At 49.7% G+C, this 18,432-nt stretch overlaps 1 protein-coding gene across 1 annotated transcript; it reads right to left on the bottom strand.

Moving 5' to 3' along the window:
• Window positions 1–677: 677 nt before the first annotated feature.
• Window positions 678–11,874, bottom strand: LOC115906401 (vitamin D3 hydroxylase-associated protein-like). The gene is made up of 15 exons (XM_030953550.1): window positions 11,641–11,874; window positions 9,787–9,900; window positions 9,334–9,477; window positions 7,601–7,734; window positions 7,031–7,237; window positions 5,847–5,887; window positions 5,507–5,631; window positions 3,721–3,846; window positions 3,244–3,341; window positions 3,006–3,105; window positions 2,862–2,905; window positions 2,373–2,412; window positions 1,843–1,951; window positions 1,453–1,598; window positions 678–803 (listed from the first exon to the last, which is right to left on the bottom strand). Exons 1-15 carry the CDS (start codon window positions 11,851–11,853, stop codon window positions 678–680), a joined length of 1,767 nt encoding a protein of 588 aa, XP_030809410.1. The 5' UTR covers window positions 11,854–11,874.
• Window positions 11,875–18,432: the final 6,558 nt, after the last annotated feature.

Here is an 18,432-nt window from a genome sequence, read left to right as displayed (position 1 = left end):
GAGTGCCCCTCCTGTGGGGTTGGAAATGTGCTTGGGATGCTGGAGATCTGGTGCTGTGCAGAGGCCAGTGACTGTTGCTATCCCTCACAGCTAGCAAGGCTGTGGGTAAGTGTGACTATTCCCATGCTAGATGCCATTTAATGTCCAGTGAGCAGGTGTTTGTATGATTTTGAGTAGTAACTTTGTTTCTAGAATCATCACCATCAGTGAAGGATTACTGGAATTTATCATGGGAGTTGCTTAATAGTTAGAATTTTATTTTTGTGAGCAAATTACAGCAGTAGGAAGTGATGGACACAGCTATATTCCTCATGGGGCAGCACATAGTTCCATCCATATGAAGTTACTGCACTGCCAGCAAGAAAATACTGTTGAACTTTTGTAATCCTTTCTTCTCAGCACCACCCTGCTTCTGCAGGAGGCAGCACTGGTGGAAATAGGGGTGGTGAACCCACATCCACGGCCGCCCATCCTTGCTGGAAGTGCAGTTCCTAGATTTACCACTGCTTGAACCTATCCTAAGCCAGTCCTGCAGGGTTCCTTACAGGATCTGTGTTTATTGTTACGGAGAGGGGGCAGGAGGTGGCGTTTCCTTCCTCCCACCCTCCCCGTGCAGTTTGTGCGCTGCTGGTGGCAGTCGTGCAGCACTGTCCCTTCTCCCTGGGGCCATGGTGTGACTATGGCACTCTCCTGCCACGGCTCAGGGTCTCCACCTCCTTCATGAAGCGCAGGCACAGCTCCTCCTGCCACGGCAGGGCCACGCACTGCACGACCACGGGCATCCCCACGGCTCCTGACACAGCCTGCAGCGGGGGCACCAGCAGTCAGGGGCCACCAGGGACCCCTTGCACCTCCAGCAGGTTTGGGGAGCTTGGTTTAGGCCTCTGGCTCATCCCACAGCCTGGGGAGGTTGGAGTTTGAGCCCTGTTAGTGTGCTGGGCAGAGGGAAGGCTCTTGCTCTTCTCTGATAGAAATGATTGCCAAATCTTGGGTAATGTGTTTGAGACACCTTCCCCCACACACACCCCAGCCAGCTCTGCCTTGAGCTGGCTTGTAGGCAGATCCCTTGTCCTTCAGCAGCCTCATTCCTGACCCATGCTCCACTGATAGCCTGAGCCTGGTTGAAGGCAACGTGGAGAAGGAGGAAAGTGCAGTGCTGTGGGCTGTGGCTCCCAGCACCTTTGCTGCATGACTCCTTGCTGCTTCAGCCTGCCCAGCCTGTGGGAGATCCTTTAGTCCTCCCAAAACTTAGTGACTTACCTGTTGGGGGCTTGGGAGAGCAGCAAGGGGTGTGTTCAAGGTGAGTTTGGGGATTAGCAAGGGGTGTATAAAGAAGATACAATTTTTTTTTGCACTGTGCCCATACTGATGGAGATATTTAGGAGCTTCTGATGTAATCAGAACTGTTACCTGAACACACTTCAGCAGTCTCTGCTCCACCATTTCCCATACCTGTTTCAGTGCCCGGTCCCAGGGGTCATCGCAGCATCCTTTGTAAAGCTTTAGCTCTTCCTCATCCGCCTCTGTCACGCTGCTGACAGGGACAACCCCGGCGGGGAAGTTCAAGACATTGTACAGCATTGTGGAGGAGATGGCACCTGAGAGGAGCAGGAGAGGATGTCACAGCCTCCTGCCTTCAAACTTACACATTCCATATTCACTGAAGCCCCTGAGAACTGTGTCTGTCTCCACCCGCTCAGAGAGCTCTGTGTAGTTACTTTGCCTCCCTAATTCCCATGAAATGCTTGGGTGGGCAGTGGAGCTCCATGGTAGTGGGTGTTTCCCTGCAGTCTCTGCCACTGTGTTTCTCTGCCCTCCTGGGAAGGCCCCAGACTCACTCACCGAGGAGTTTCCTGGGGTATCCCGTGGCGAAGGCAGGCCCCAGGACAGGGCACAGCACCACATCCAGCTGGAGTTCCTGCCACTGGCTGATGAACTGGGAGCGGTACACCTGGGGAGGAGAGGGGCCATGGCCATGCCTGCAGCCTCTCAGCCTCCCCAGGCACAGCTGAGGAGGCAGCAGCAGGCAGAGGTGCTCAGGGGATGAGGCAGAGGAGCCTGTGTTTGCCCCCACTGTATGTGGCCAGGAATCTGAAAGGTCCCACTCCGGCCATGCCCACTCCCAGGACAGCCTTCAGTGTGCCTGGGCAGGAGCACTGCAGGCAACCACTGAAGTTCTCTCTGGGCTGACTCAAAAGCCCATCCACCCCATTCCTATCATTCCTTGTGCCTTTCCTTCCATCCTGTCTCCTCCCCAGCAGCCCCTCCCCTGCACAATCCCTTTCCAAACCGATGACTCCCTCTGACCTGGTGCTTGCCACAAAGCCTCAACTTGCAGCATGATGTCAAAGAGGAAAGTCCTCAAAACAAACCTGTATTTGATGCTGGTGATCCCACATCTCCTGCACTGACCTGCAAGTGGAAATCATAGCAACATCTTTAAGCTGTAAGAGGAGGAGGAATCGCTTAAATAGTCCTCTGGGTTGATAAGCCCTGGTGATTTTAGCAATTGCTTGAAACAATACAGCTTTCACAATCTTCCTAAAGTTTCCTTTGGCATCTGGCCAACAAATTAAGCAGCACATGTCTGGAAGTGCTGGAAAGAAGGTTTTCCTGATGGGCCTGGATTTAATACTCATCTCCTCCACAGGCTTCCTGCAATGACCTTATCCATTCAAGTGCCCCATTCCTGTCAGGATATCGCTAGGGGCACTGAAGCCATGTCCAGCAATGAGGGACAGCCCCTGCAGAGGGCAGATCACAGCCTGTGTTGTGAATCCAGTCCCCCCCCAGCCAAGGACACCTGGAGGAGAAGGTATCACCCATTTCCATGGACATCCCTGGGGACAATTCCATCTTACCTCATTCCAGCCATGGAGCTCAGGTAGTCAGCCAGGCGGGGAAACTGGAAAGGTATGAGGTTCCTTAGGGACATGACAAGGGGCTGCACTGACTGGGGTCACCCCAGGAAGCTCCTGTTCCTGTCCTGAGGGACAGGCACTCACCAGAGGTTTAAGAAGCAGAGCCAGCAGCTTCTTCACCAGCCTTGGCATCTTGCAGGAATTCACCAGTGGTTTCAAGATTGGATCTACAATATTTCCTGTGCTGAGAGATGACAGGAGGATGGGGTCACACCAGAGAAGCTGTTTGCCCTTTCTCAGAGACCTGAGTGTTGCCTGTGCCATGCTCATGGCGTGGGGATGGAGGTGTTGGCAGCACTGCTGCCAGAGGGCTCCTACTTACAGCATATCCAAGAAAGCACGGCCTCCATCAGCAAAAAATGTCTTCATAAAGAGTTCATTCATGACATAGGGGATCCGAGGGGGAGAGAAGGGCACCAGCTGCACCAAAACACAAGGTTATGTGGCAGCCTGGGGATGTGAATAGTTTCCAAGACCCAAATGTGGATAATCTTCAGAGGCAGAGAAGCATCTCCCTGGGCTCCATGTGCCAAGAGAAGCCCTGGTTCAACCATTTCCCATCCAGTCATCTCCCCATGAGATTTTTCCTGCTGATTGCCCATGGGATGCACTTCTCCCTTAGGCAGAGGGGTCTCTGCCTGGTGTTCTGTGGCTGGAGTAACATAATCCCATACCTCAGCCAGGTCATTTTCCCCACAGGCGTGCTTGAGAGCTGTCTGGTTTCTGAAGGGTGATTTCCTCAGCGAGGAGCGAGGCTGGGCACACCCTGGGGAGAAGGGCAGGGGGTGGTGGTGCTCACCTGGTGCCCAGCTGCCTGCAGAGCACTCCTGGTTTCCTTCACTGCCCTCCTCATGCAGGGGGGCAGAGGGAAGTAGCTGTCGGTGTCATAGTACCCGACTCGCAGGGGAGTGGAGCTGGAGTAAACCTGGAGCAAGGAGAAACCAGTTATCTTTCCTATTCTGTGGAAACCCAGGGCACCAGGAATATTTATCTGTCTGCTCTGGGGTGTCCTGGATCCCAGGGGAGCACTGACTTTGAGCCTCATTCATGGAGAAAGTTTCCTAGATGTCAAGATAGACTAGGATCCACAAAAGTGTGAAATGGATTATAGAGAGTAGTGTAGGTGTATAACTTGGTGAGAAATTTAGGGTTTGGGATTTTAGCATGTTGTGGATGAAAGCAAGATGGAGGGCACAGGGTATTGTCCTGAGTTTCTTCTTCATGCTTCTTCTTCCTCCTTCTTCATGGGTTTGGGTGGCATTTTGTAACTGGGCAGAAAAGTCCCCACCGGGGGCTCTTTGGGATCAGTTATTGGGTTAAAAGGGAAAATAATCTAGGTGTCAGCTCTTAATTGGATAGTTTAGTCTTAAAAGACCTTGAAACAAGAGATTGTTGGCCATTTTGTGCCTCCTAATGAAAAGCTGCTGAACTCACAGCAGTGAGACTGTTTTACTGATAAGAAATAATAAACACTTGAGTCCCAACATGAACTACTGTCTAAAATGCCTTCAATCCAGACCCAGAGAAACCCACAACTGAGACCCCCACACTATTCCTAATGGGATTGCCGTGAAAATCCTTTAGACACACGCCATTGACCAGGTCTGGGGCTAAGACTGGATGCAGTGGGAGGGTCTCCCCTACTCCTTGTATTTCCCTATTAAATTCTTAGATCTGAACTGTTGGCCAGTCTGGGGCTAGGATTGGACTCAGCTGTACCTAGGCTCTGTCAGGAGTTTAAAAAGCAAGAGGGGTCCTCTCTGAACCCTGTGACTCAATGGGAGGGTCTTCCCTGCCCTTTGCACCCTTGTCCTTTGCATCCCCAGTCTCCAGGCAAATCATTCCAAAGTGGCGCTAAGCTGATTTTCCTTTGTGTGCTCCATCTTCAGAATAAGTAACAGAGTGAACCCTGTCATTGAACTTTGTCACCCTTTTGCAAATTTGTATTAAAACCTGCTTTTTGCAGTGCCTTTGACAGTGATTCTTTAGGTGACCTCAATCTCTCATTTGTGACACCCAGCCTGCTGGGGGAAGGTCTGCTCCCACACTGACACCAACTGCAGAAGAGCTCCAAATGCTAAGGAGTGTCTAAGATTCTGGTTTGCTGTTTACAGTTACCCTTTCCAAATGTGTACCCCTGCCTTTTTCTCCAGGGCCTCCTGCAGGAGGAGCACAGCCACTCCAGACAAGTGGATTCAACCATTGCTAAAAAGCGTGGAGGTGTAAAAAGCTCCTGGAGCTGGTCTGCTGCAGAGAGAAAGGGAGCACCCTCAGTTAAGGCACTGACTGCAGCAGTTTCTGATCCTGTCACATCTTCCCCTAAAGATCTCCAGCCATTTGCTCCCAGTGTTGCCTTCTTCCCTGCTCTTTCTGGAGCCTCACAATTCAATAAGCTGCATTCCAGCTGAGAAGAGAAGACAGACAGGATAACTACTGATTTGCCTGTTTTTTTAAAATGAGAATTATGAATTGTGCCCTCAAAGAGAGCTATTTTACTGAGAACCAGTCCTGTAAAGATAATTGGACCCTTCAGGAGGGTGTGTGGCTCCCTGGAAGGAGCCAGGGCTTGCTGAGTGAGGCCTCACCTCCTCGTTGAAGGGGATGGGGGGCACGCTGGGGTCCAGCTGGAACATCTCCTGGCACAGCAGAGCCTTCATGCACAGGGCCAGGCTGTCAACGTCTCGTGCCATGGGCCCCAGGGCACAAGGGACTGCATGGGACAAGAGCAAACACCCACACTGAGCCCATGGATGTGCCAAACCCCAGCCCACCCCTCTGCACAGCCACATCAAGGTGGCCAGGCCATGAGGGACGTTTCAGATGGACTCCAGACAGGCCTTTGCTGTCTGAGGTTTTCTCCTGGCCTACAGGAGAACATCAGGCTCTTCACAGGATATAGGGAAAAGGAATTTAAAATTCATGTACCTGCCAGGATGCCACTGACAGGGCCAGTCATTCCAGACAGGCTATGGGAAAAGAAGAAATACATTGTCATTTCAGTAATGGGGAAATATTCACAATATATTTGAAAAGCTTCTGGGGTCTCCAGCTCAGGACCAGAAAGAGAAGGAAATTATTTCAAAAATTTGAATTGAGTAGTGTTACTGTGATATTTTATGAAAAATCTCTTAGTTAAGATTTCTTCTCCTGGGAAGCTGAGAAGCTTCAGCTTCTCCCTATTTTGCTGCTTTAGAATGTGATTTGGAGAATTGTTTACCAAACATGTAAATTGTTTTTAATTAATAGCCAATCACAGCCAGCTGTGTCGGACTCTCTGAGTCTGTCACAAGTTTTTATTATTCATTCCTTTTTAGCTTTCTGATATATCTTTTCTCTTTCTTTAGTATAGTTTTAGTATATAATTTTCATAGAATAGAATAGAATAGAATATATAATATCAGCCTTCTGAGAACTTAGAGTCAAATTCTCATCTCTCACCTCATCCTGGGGACCCGTCAACACCACAGAGTAGTTCAAACCAGGAAATTTTGGCCAAAATAAGCAAACCTAAACCCCAACAGATCTTAGTTTTGGTTTAACCAAAACTGTTCCATTTTGGCATTATTTAACCCCTTTAACTCCCTTTTACTTTAAACTCCAGGCTGGATTTACAATGAAAACCTGCCCATTTCCCACTAAATTTAACCGTGCCATCTCCTCGGAGAGGTTTGGAGCAAAGCAAGCCACCCTTTAAGATCCACCCTCCCTCCTCCCCTTCCCCTTCAGCCCAGCCTGACCATGAGCAGGTTGGAGGGCAGCCCCAGTGAGACAGAGTAGGAATTCTCTAGGTCAGGTTGACCTGCTCTCACAGCAGTCTCTCTGTCTCTCTCTATCACCCTCTGTCTCTTCTTCCTTTGTCTTTCACTGAAGCAGTTTCTCTGAGCTTAGGCTTTTTGCAGTCAGACTAAATAGCTATGTTTTCAAACTACAGACTTAACTCAAAGATGTACATTCCACCTAAATCAAAACGGATTTTTACTCTGGAGAATTTCTACTCCGTCTCATTTCTTCTTTTTTTGTTTTTTTTTAGAAAATAAGTAAATTCTTTTATTTAAAGCAAACATCTTATTAAAGATTTTCTTTGCAGTTGGTGACTACTTTAGGATTACCTGAGCCTCTCAGCTGTGGGTTTGAGGCCGCAGAGCCCGCAGAAGCTGGAGGGCAGGCGGATGCTGCCGCCCATGTCGGAGCCCATGCCCAGGATGGAGCCTCCCCCTGCAATCAGAGCTCCCTCCCCTCCTGAGGAGCCTCCGGGGCTCCTCCGGGGGTCCAGGGGGTGCAAGGTCTGCCCAAAGATGGGATTGCTGCATTCGTAGCTGGGGAGAAGAAAGAAAGGAAAGAGGCTGTGAGGAGCAGCCAGCGCCTTGGGTTTGTTTGTTTTCCTCTGCAGAGAGCCTGTGGGGCACAGCCAACCCCATCCTTTGATCCTGTAAATCCCTCAGGACACAGCTCATTCCCACGAGCCTCTGCTCTGCCTCCCATGCACAAGTGCACTCGATTCCTTCCTCATGGTTGGCTTTTTCCCCTCTTTATCTTTTATCTGACAGCTTTTTCACTTGAGACTGTTGCCAGCTAATGGAAAAGGGACTCTCCAGGACACATCTCAGAGCCTGTCCAGGGCCCTACAGGCTGGGATTTTCCTCCAGAAGCACAACCAGATTTTTGATGATGTATGTCACCTGAAGAGGGATTGTGGCACGTTGGTCATTGCGAATGGGATGGCTCCTTGTCTCTTCAGGACCTTCACCAGGACACTGTCCTCCTCCATCACAGTGTCCAGGCACTGCATGAGCCCACAGGTTGCCAGGTGCCCCTGCAGGGAGGAGAAAGGACAAGGAACACGGTCAGTACAGTTCCCTTGGTCTTTTGGAAGGATCCTTTGGTGTTGCTTCAGGAACAGTGTGTTTGGTACCGACCCACTCCTGTCACAGACATCTTTTATGAAGAATCCTTTCCTTAGGATTTTTGCTCCTGAGAAGATGAGAGGCCTCAGGAACAAAATGTAAACAATGGTTATCTGCTGCTGTGGAATGCAACAGGTGCATCTGTGATTGATCTCATGTGGTTGTTTCTAATTAATGGCCAATCACATCCCAGCTGGCTCGGACTCTCTGTCCAGGACACAAGCTTTTGTTATTCATTCTTTCTTTTGCTATTCTTACCTAGCCTTCTGATGAAATCCTTTCTTCTATTCTTTTAATATAGTTTTAATATAATACACATCATAAAATAATAAATCTGCCTTCTGAAACGTGGAGTCAGATCCTCATTTCTTCCCTCATCTTCAGACCCCTGTGAACACGGTCACACACTCCCTTGAGAGCCCTTGCTCGAAGGACTCTCCTTCCATCCTTGGCAGAGGGCTGCCAAGCACTCACTGGGTTAGAGCTTCTCCTGAAGCTCTCCTTGCTCTTTTCCTTGCTCCTTTTCTTCCCTGACCCAAATGCAGCTCCATACTCCACAGGTGCACCAGCTCAGGATCAAACCCAGCATCCTGCTGTCCAAGTGAATCCACCAGTGGATGTTCAGGGAAGGAATAATCCCAGGTAAACAAAATGTGTGAACCATTTTCAGTTAGCCTTTGGTATTTGGGGTTCAACTTTGGTGCAGCCTGTACTGTGTCACATAAAAGAGGAGAAATAATTTGTGTCTATAACTATTCATCCTTGGTTTTTCTCTGCTGATGGCGGTTTGTGCTGCTTTTGGCTGGGCTAGAGTTTATTTTCTTCACAGAAGCTACTATGGGGCTGTGTTTTGGATTTTGTGTTGTAAACAGTGCTGGTATCACAGGGATGTTGTTGTTACCACTGAGCAGGGCTTGCACCGCGCCCACACTGCCTGACCAGTGAGCAGGCTGGGGGTGAGGGACAGGGGACAGTCAGGACAGCTGACCCCAAGTGACCAGGGGGACATTCCATGCCATATGGAGTCATGCTCAGCATATAAAGCTGGGGGAAGAGGAAGAAAGGGGAGATGTTTGGGTGATGTTTGTGGTGATGGTAACAGGGAAATTCGGGGGTTCCCAGTTACCATCACACATGATGGAGCCGTGCTCTCCTGGGGGTGGCTGAACACCTGCCTGCCCATGGGATGTGCTGAATTCATTCCTTGTTTTGCTTCGCTTGTGTGCAGAGTTTATCTAATAAACTGTCTTTATCTCAACCCACAAGTTTTCTCACTTTAACCCGTTCTATTCTCTCTCCTACATCCCACTGGGTGTGGAGTGAGTGAGTGAGTGAGTGAGTGAGTGAGTGAGTGAGTGAGTGAGTGAGTGAGTGCCCACTGCAGCTGCCTCAGACACAGCCAGGTTTCCTGTGGTGCAAGCATGGAGGGATTGAGCCCCTTCCCCACTGTCCATCTCCCACCACTTCCCCAGCCACGCTGGGACATCCAGAAGCACAAAGGGAAGCACCTTGTGGCCGATGTGGTCCTTGATGCTGACGGGGATGCCGTAGAGCAGCCCTTTCTCCATGCGCCGCTCGATTTCCTGGAGCTGCTCCTCACACTCTGGGATGAAGTGGCGCAAGCAGTTTGTCTGCTGGGTCACTTCCAAGGCCTTTGTTGGGAACAGGTGATGGATAAGAACAGCATCATTACACAGCTGCATTTGGCAGCTACATTGATTACAAAATACAGCCTGAATAACCCCGTCCCCAGAGCATCCCAGCTGAAGCCATCCCAGAGGGCTGCCCAGTGATGGATCTGACCCAGGAGACACAGCATGTTTTTCTGGCAATATCTCCTGTATTAAAGGCTGGTCATAATCCAGCTCCAACAAGCCTTTTCAGCCACCAGCACACACACCCCATGGCATGGAGAATGTCAAAGATTTGCTTTGTCCATCTCGCTGTGGATGGATGCTCACCTTCTCTAAGTAGGTGTAGAGAACGGTCCTGGGGGACAGAGACCCTTCCTGGAGTCTTGCAGAGAGTTCCAGCAGGGGCAGGGACAGAATGGCATCTCTCTGGACACTGGGGACCTGCAGAGGGAAGGTGAGGGGGATCCAGGGCAGCCACTCCAGCTATGTAGCAGTGTGGAAAATGGATGGTGTTTGCTGCTACCTCCCAAAAGCATCTTCTGAAAAAGCCACTCAGGCAGGCACAGTCACTCTATCCGCACTCACACCCTAGGCCAGTGAAGAAGGACAGAAAGGGTCTCTGTAAGAGTTCCAGTGAGGTTTATTATGGAGCCATGCTGAAGGAGTCCAGGGACAGAAGGTGAGAAACCAGTGCAATGTCCCGGGTTAAGTGTGGGGTCAGGGGCCAATGGGCACAGGGGCAGTACCAGGGCAGGGCAAGGGGCAGTGGCCTACAGGGAAAGGGCACATTAACACAGTGCTGCAGAAGCCCCTTTTGCTCACCCCAAGCACTGAGGCATGCTCTAAACCTGTGGCAAATTCTTCCAGGAGATTACCCTAGAAGTTCCCCTAAAAGGCTCAAAGGCCTCCCCACAGTTACCCTTTGGCTCAGGGGATAAAGGCTGTTAGGTTTTGTCAGCATTATCACCAGAGCTTGCTGAAAGGCAGATCCTGCATGTGGGGGTTCAGACCTTGAGCTGCCAAGTGTTTTATCCTGAGTTTGGATACCCCAAACAGGATGCAAACACAGGAACCCAGGTGCTGAAGGGCTTTGTCCATCCGCTGCAGCAGAGGACACGGCAGTGCCTTCCTCCTGTCACAGTGGGAGTTAGCCACTGGCCAAGACATAACCTCAGCTGAGCAAACACTGCCTGGGGCACAAGGTACCAAAGTCCTTGCACATGAGTCTCAGGCTGTCCTTTCATCCCTCAAAACAGATACAGGCAGTGCAGGACAGCCTGGGCTGAGAGCAAACATGGAACAGCTCAAGCCTATCAAGCTGCAAGGAAGTCAGCAGGGACTCACAGGTGGTCTACTCAGGTAAAGAACACTGGCAGTTCTCAGCGCCACCAGCATTTTAGAGCTTTCTATTGTATATTTATATAGATCTATATTTAAGAATATATATATATCACTTGTAGCTGGTGTGCTTTACCTCCAGGTGTGTTACCTGTATAAACATGAGCTGGTTTGCCCAGTGTGTATTCAGAAGTGAATGGAGCAGAGAGCAAAGGGGGTTAGAAATGACCTTGCAGCAGAATTCAGGGCTGTGCTGGGTGGATGCCTGGCTCAATCACCCCCGTGTCACGTCCTGGCTGCTCCCAGGGCACACTGAAAACCCTGTGTTTCATTAGTGTAAGGTTAGAGCAGGCGCCTTCTGGGCAGCCTGATGGGAGGTGCCACTGACTGAGAATGCTGCTTTTGGAGACACCCCTAGAGCTGTCCAGAAGCCAGGTTTTAGAGCCAAAGGTAGAGGAGTGTGAACAGATGTGCAAACTTAGAGTTGAGAAGAGAAAAAAAACTTTCTTGCTTCTACCCATTATCGGCAAGAGACATTTCCAGATCATTAAAGAATTGGGGTTTGGATCAATGAAGATCCAGTGCATCACCACCTGTGTTGTTCAAAAACCTCTTCTCAGTGAGTAATTCACATTCCCCAAGCTGTAGAGTCCCACCACACCTCATCCAGCTTGAGGAGGGCAGTGACCTCCCTTTCTCCCAAGGCAGCCTTTCCTCTTGCTGGGGGCTGCTGGCACATCTGCTCCTGATAAAAGCTATGGGGCCATGAGCTGGAAGGAGAATCTGGAGGACATAATCAGCAGACACCCCAGTGGGACTCAGACCCCAGGGAGGATGGTTTACCTGCTCCCTGAACTGCTGCACAGCCTTTGCCATCTTCTCCAGGCCCTCATCCCGGGTCCTCTGAGCCTCTTCCATTTTCTTCTGGATGCTCTTTTTGCCCAGCCATTTCCAGAGCCCCAGGGCTGCCACGGAGCCCCCGAGCAGGGCGAGGGCAGCACAGGTGTCCCCCTTCCCCTCTGGCAGGAGCTGCCTCAGCTGCTGCTGCTGGATCATCACGTGCACCTCTGGTCTCTGAGGAAGGACACAGTGAGAAGGAAAAGCAAGGCAGGTGCAGGAGACCTTCCCTGGTTCCCCAGGCCCATCCGTGCCCCCTGTTCTGTCAGCAAACAGTTCAGAGTTCAGGCTAAAGCTGGCCCCTGCAAAGCAGCTGTAGATGGAGTGTGCAGTGAGAATGATTAACACGGAATGGGGAAGGTGAAGTTTGGCCAATGAATCTCGTGCTCTTTGGGCTGTTGGGTTTATAGGGGCTTTCTGGGCTGTGGGAAGTTCTCCGCTGGGGAGGACTGTAGGATCAACTGAACAAATGCAGCAAGGAAATTGCTGCTCTCCTTTTTCCTGAGTAACCTGAGAGGACAATGGGAGAAGAGGAAAAAACAGCTTGAAATAACAAGGTTTCCCTGCACAGGGCTGGGGAGTGGTATGCTGAGGGAATGCAGAGCTGTGGGGTACCCTGGGCTCACTAAGTCCCTTCTGCTGCTGCCATGGTGACCAGAGGATGTTTTGGCACTGCTGTGGTGTCCTCATGCAGCAGGAGAGGCTGTTCCACCCTGTGACAAAGCACGTTGTTTTGCCTTAGGAGTGGAAAACCCCATGGGCTTGCAGGGCAGGAGCAAACTGACACTGGAAAGGCTGGTGTGTGAGGTCTTTCCAGCACAGATGCCTCTCACTACAAGCACCAAGAAAAACACACTGAGCTGAAGGCCACAGCCCAGCCAGCATCAGCCATGGTCTGTCTGCAGTCTCCTCTGCTGCTTTTGGATGGTGGATCCTCCCTGTTGGGCCCCCTCCCTGGGAAAAGTGTTTGGGCAGCTATGGATTGTGCATTACACAGCTTTGCAAGCTTCCAGCAGAGTGTGGAACTGGATATGGAATGGAGGCTGAAGAGCCCTCTCCCTTCAGGGCTACGTGGTCCTCTAGTGCTCAGTTTTCCATTGTCACATCCCTTCTCAGCAGTTGTAAGAGTTTACTGCTGCTTTCTGTCACAATTTGTGTCAGCTGGGAATGTTCTTATCTCAGCTCTTAACTAGAGAATTTTATGGACTCTGAACAAATCTGGCTTTGGTGTCCTCAAGGAAACATTCTGGAGCTGGCAGCAATGTGGTAACAAACTGAGCTGGCCTTTTCCTGTGTCCATTCCAGTGGCACCATTCCTCGGGGAGCCCCCCAGCTCTGGCACTGCTGGTGTGAAAGAGCTGCAGCTTGGGAGGATGCCTGCAGCTCATCCTGCTCCTGCTCCATGGGGCTGCCTGCAGCGGGAGCTTCCAGAAGGTGCAGAGGGATGGATGTGAGCAGAGCCAGCAGGCAGCAGTGCCCAGCCCTCTCCCAGTCCTCATCCAGCCTCCAGGAATCCATGCAAGCACTTCGTGAGGCAGAGGTGGGTTCTTTGCCTGTGTGACAGCACCATGAGCTCTGTGATGGGCTGAGCCGATGTGGGAGGGTTTTCTCCCTGTGCTGGGAAGTGTCAGGGCATCAGCCTCCCACATCCTCCCACACCCTCCCGGGCTCTGGGATCTGTGCCCCAATCCTGCCCTTTAGACACTTGGTAAACGTTTAACCCAGACAGACACAGCTGTGGCTGGCCTGACTTGGCATTTCAAAGAGCACATTTTTCAGCAGGCACAGCTGCATTTCCAGATGGCTAAATGCTGCTGGGGAAAACCCTTCTATCAATGTACCAGCATCTCCACATCCTTCACGAATCTGAGGTGTAGCTCCTCCTGCCACCACGAGGCCACAAATCCAAGGGAACATAAAGGAGGGAAGTAGAGGGATGTCCCAAGTGGAATCTCAAGTCCGCAGCAGAGGAGACAGACCAGCCTGACTCACAGGTCAATATTCACTTCTCCATGTTGATTTTGTCACCTGAACTGATCCAAGACCAAGGTCAAACCCACTGGTGGAGTTCAGATGAAAGCCACGACCCTTTTCACAAGGAGAGTGAGCCTGTAACAGCTGGTCTGGGATTTCACTGTGGCATCCACAACATGCCCTTCACTTTGACCATCCCAGAAAAAGGCACTTTAACCAAGTCAGAGAGTCCCCTCCTGTCCCCAGCAAGACCTGCACCATCTTTGCTTGCAAGAGCAAAACTGCTCTGATTCACTCAGCAGGTTCAGCTCTCAAGCTGGCTGGGCCTTTTCTGAAATTCCTGTAACTGAACTGGTTTTTCCCTAAATTGGTAAGAAACATTTTTGTCAGTTCTGACCCCATTCTGATTGAAATGACAAAGAATAAATCCTGACAGCTGTGTCTTGGGTGCATGTATTTGTAACCAAACACTCTGATGCTCTTTTTAAAACTGTTTACAAGATGAGGCACGTTAACTATGCTGCTCTGAAAGAATTTTAAAGACATTTTACAAAATACTGAAATCATAGTGAAATGGGCTGGACCCCACTGGGGAACTTGTTCAAGTTGGCTCAGAGGGCTGAATAAATGTTTTCTGGGAGCTCTCCAGTTTCTGACTCATTTCAGCCTGGAATATCCATTGGAAGCATAACACTTTCCTCAGTTCCAGTCCAACTCCACCAGCACTCACAGAACAGAAGAGCTGCTGAGAAACATTCCCCTGCCTAAGCTGCAACTTTCCAAGCACCAAGGACATCAGTTGAGATGTGAGGGTCTGTCCCTAATAACCCTTTTTCACATTGCCCAGCCAGGACCCTGTTGGCTTTTCCTGAATAAACTGTGATATGTTGGGAAGAGAGAACTCCAACAGCAACCCTCAGACCTCTGACAGCAGGGGCTGCTTTCTCTCCTGACCATCCCTACATTTTTCCCACTTTATGGGTCTTGCACTATTTTCCTTCAGATTTTCCACAGCCAAGTTGTATGAATCCTGCTCAGAACTTGTCCAGCAAGGCAGAGACATGATCAGAAAGGGTGCTGCAGAGAGCTGTTTGCTCTTCACCAGAAGTCCAGGAGCATTCCTATTTTGTCCATCATGTCTGCTGTCTCCCACAGGTCTGTCCCCATCGAGTGACAGCTGTGGCTCCAGTGCCTGATGGTGAGGGGCTGGGGTGTTCCCAGCTGCTCCATGACTGGGCACAAATCTTACAGAGGAAGCTGGGCTGTCACTGGTGTCCCATGGGCGAGCAGGAAATATAGGAAGCTGCAGAACAGTGACAGGAAAGAAAACAAAACAAAGAGTGAGCAGGGTGAGACCCTGCTTGGAGGGGTGAGGATTTGTGCAGTAAACAGCTGTTTCAGAGTGAAAGATTTACCAACCCTAATTATTGCCTTTTCTTTGTGTTTCAAGGATGAGCCTTGTTATGTTCAGATGTTTTGTTTCACCTGCTTTTTGAACATTTGCTTTAAGCTTCTTCAACTACTACCTTCCTTGAAACTTTGAAGTGAATACCTGGGATCCTGGGAATGTTTGTGTCCCTAATTTTCTCTGCCACTGCCTGTTACATACATAGAGAGCTCTGTGTATTTTGGATACTGTAAGGGGACACCTGACCCCTTCTAACCACTCTTGTTCTGTTTTATTTGCTCCTGGTGTTGTGATTATACAACAATATGAACTGCAAACTAAAGAAAAAGTCCTGCAAAATAAAATAAAACCAAATAAAACCCCTGGATTTTATGATGCCTCAGTCGCTCGAGCTTGCTTGGTTATTTATCTGGCCACAGAATGAAATGTGGGTTAAGGAGGGCAGATTTAAATTATTAAAATCAAGAGGGAGGAGGAAAAAGGATCAAAGACTGCAACTGGGATATTGTGCTGAAGATGAAAGAAACTAGTAAAAACAAAGCCCTTTTGTCCCAATCAGCATTTGTACATAATTCTCTGGGACAGACCAAAGCCTGGACTTTGGTCAGTGCTAGGCAGCTGGACAAGCACTTCTGCAAACACAGTGCAGGGCTGCAGGGGCTGCTCAGCCCGAGCCAGCAGCCCCTGCTGGAGGAGCTGCACACAGCAGCACTGTGCTGGTGGGTGTGGAAGGGGCTGACATTCTTTAGCCAGCTTGGAGGAGGCTCAGAGGAAGAACTCTGCTGAAAACCTGGAGTTATGCCCTGCCCAAGGCTTTCTCTGCCAGTGTTTCAGCTCCTGGCCTCACCAGAGTGCTCTCAGCATCACCCTCCCCACTTTCCCCACACTGATGCAGCAATGGCAGCTGATGTCATGAACAACCTGGCTGGAGAAGGGCCCTAAATTTTACCCAGAAAGGTGTTTTACTGTCTGCCCAGCTGAGGCATTTACCTGACCTGTAAATTGCTGAACAGACCCCTAAATCAGGTCCAAACATGTATCTTATTTCCCTCACACTTTTTCAACATTCTTCTGGATTTCTTCTCTATCTCATCCACTTCGGTGCCAGGAGAGTGTTATCTGAGCATCCACGCTCTCTACTGCAGCATCTGCTGGATCACAGGCAGAAATTCCCTTTGGCTACTGGATCTGGGATTGAGTGCTGCAGGATCCTGAGATCTAGTGACTGGCTGGAGGCAGGAGAGAGGAGAGCAGGAGGAACAGAAAACCCCATCTAGAGCCATCCACAAGGAGCAGCTGGAATTCAGAGCACAAGTATGCTGAGAAAAGACGGAGAAAATCAGATAAGTTTTCTCATGGCTGACTTGTGAGAGTTTAGGGGATTGTGGAGAAACGATGATCGCTTGTTGCTATGAACAACCTGCAGGTGGTGTTTTCCTACTCTCTGTTTTCCTGTTTTTCTCAAAGATTGTTTATAAGAAAGGTGTTTTTGTTAATTAGCCAGTCAGGTGAAATGTATTCATTGATTGACCAGTCTGGTCTGTATGTATCAGAACAGTCTATAAAAGAGAGAATTTTGGTATTAAAGCTGCTGCTGTGCAAACCAGCCTTCTGGTGAGTCTGTGCACTTTCTTACTCAATAGCCACAGAAATTCCTTTTAGAAGCAGGACTTTTCACTTGGTTCAGCCTTGCAAAGGGATACAGGAGTGAAGGATACAAACCTTTCCTTGCAAAACAAGATCTGTGCATGCTCAGGTCTAGCCAGGGATGCTACCTGGGCGGATTTCTTATTTAATGGAGAGCTCCCACCACCTTCTCTTTGAGGGGACAGCTAGAGACCCTTTGCTCCTGGCCTCAGAGGGTCAGGGTCCCTCCACAGGCTGTCACCAGCAGCAATCCTGCAGGGGCAGAGCATCTCCTCGGGGCAGGGCGTGCCATGGAGCTTCTCTGGCTCCCCACGGGCCAGAGGGGGTGACTCAGGCTGCGTGACTGTCACACTCCCCGTGTGACTCAGAGCTGCTGCTGGATGGCTGCAGCATCCCTGCACAGCCCCAGGGAGGCAGATGAGTGCCAAGGGCAGTGTCACCCCTTCCCTGTCCCGGCACGCTTGGGGAAGGAATCACCCTAATGATCATTGCTAGTGATAGTGCCTTATTTCAACACACACTTGCTTATTCAAAGCATCTCCTTCATCACTCCCCCTCTGTCCTACAGCCTCTTTTTCCACCTGGAGAATGAAGGATGGGTCAAGAAGCAGCACACGATTGTCAGGGTGTGGCTGGAATGGCCTAAGTGTGGCCACAGAAATGCTTTCTCAGTTTTCCCTGAAGTGTTTGTGGGCAATGAACTCCCGTATTTTCCCATTGCTTAACTGGAAGAAATAATGAGGAACAGGAGTGATGACAGACCAGCTAACATTTCTCTCAGCTTATGGTTAAACAGAGAACATTAAACTTTGCAGGACTCCCTGCACAGCTAAACTGCTGGATGGTGTGGAGATCTAGACAGCAAATGAGTTCAGGAAGGGGACAAGTTTGTGGAGGAGAGCTCTCTTGGCAGCTATTTAAACCCATGGGATGACTGCAAGCCTTTGCCAAAAAGTCTCTTGGCCAAACAATGGCACGGCCAGAGGGGGAATCCTGCACTTACCAGGTTATGCTCTCCCACAAACATCTGCTCCTGCCCACTGTTGGAAGTAAAATATTGCAACAAACAGCTCTTTGGTCTCACACCATACAATAAATAATATTAAACTGTTCTTATTGCATCCCTTTGGTCCAGCATTAACTCCTTTCTTTTGTTTTTCTGACTCAGTTTAACTCTAACAACAAAGGACAATTTAGACAGAGACAAGATTTCTGCTGGCTATTTTTAAACGACTTTAGTGCCACTTTATTAAAACATTAGTTCAGAGTTTTCAACTCACTCTCTACTTTGCTTCACATCAGGTAGAAAGTGGGTGGAGTGAGAGGCAGGGAATGAAAAGCCATCCCACTGTAGGCTGTGTGGTGGTGTTTGCAGGGGTCCAAGGATGAGGAAAGAGATGAGAATCTTGACTCCATGTTTCAGAAGGCTGATTTATTATTTTATGATCTATATTATATTAAAAGAAAATGATATAATAAAACTTACTAAAAGAATAGAAGAAAGGATTTCATCAGAAGGCTAGCAAGGAATAGAAAAGGATTATAATAAAATCTTGTGACTGCTCACACAGTTTACTTGATGACCAAAATCCTCGTCGGCTCTCGTGACCACGCTGACCAGCACCACCCCGGCAGGGAAGTCCAGCTCGTTGTACAGATGGGTGTAGGAGGTTGCAGCTGGGACACAGAGCATGCAAAATGGCCAAATT

Source organism: Camarhynchus parvulus, chromosome 8 (genome assembly GCF_901933205.1).
Source record: "Camarhynchus parvulus chromosome 8, STF_HiC, whole genome shotgun sequence".
Classification (NCBI taxonomy): domain Eukaryota; kingdom Metazoa; phylum Chordata; class Aves; order Passeriformes; family Thraupidae; genus Camarhynchus; species Camarhynchus parvulus.
The sequence above is the reverse complement of the archived record's forward strand: the minus strand, read 5'-3'. Positions and strand labels throughout refer to the sequence as shown.

Excerpts from the sequence above, each read along its gene's own strand:
- LOC115906401 (XM_030953550.1), bottom strand. The coding sequence starts at position 11,853 with ATGATCCAGCAGCAGCAGCTGAGGCAGCTCCTGCCAGAGGGGAAGGGG. Across the intron at positions 7,238-7,600 it reads GTGCCACAATCCCTCTTCAG|CTACGAATGCAGCAATCCCA; the intron begins GTGACATACATC and ends TCTTCTCCCCAG. Across the intron at positions 1,599-1,842 it reads ATACCCCAGGAAACTCCTCG|GTGCCATCTCCTCCACAATG; the intron begins GTGAGTGAGTCT and ends TGCTCCTCTCAG.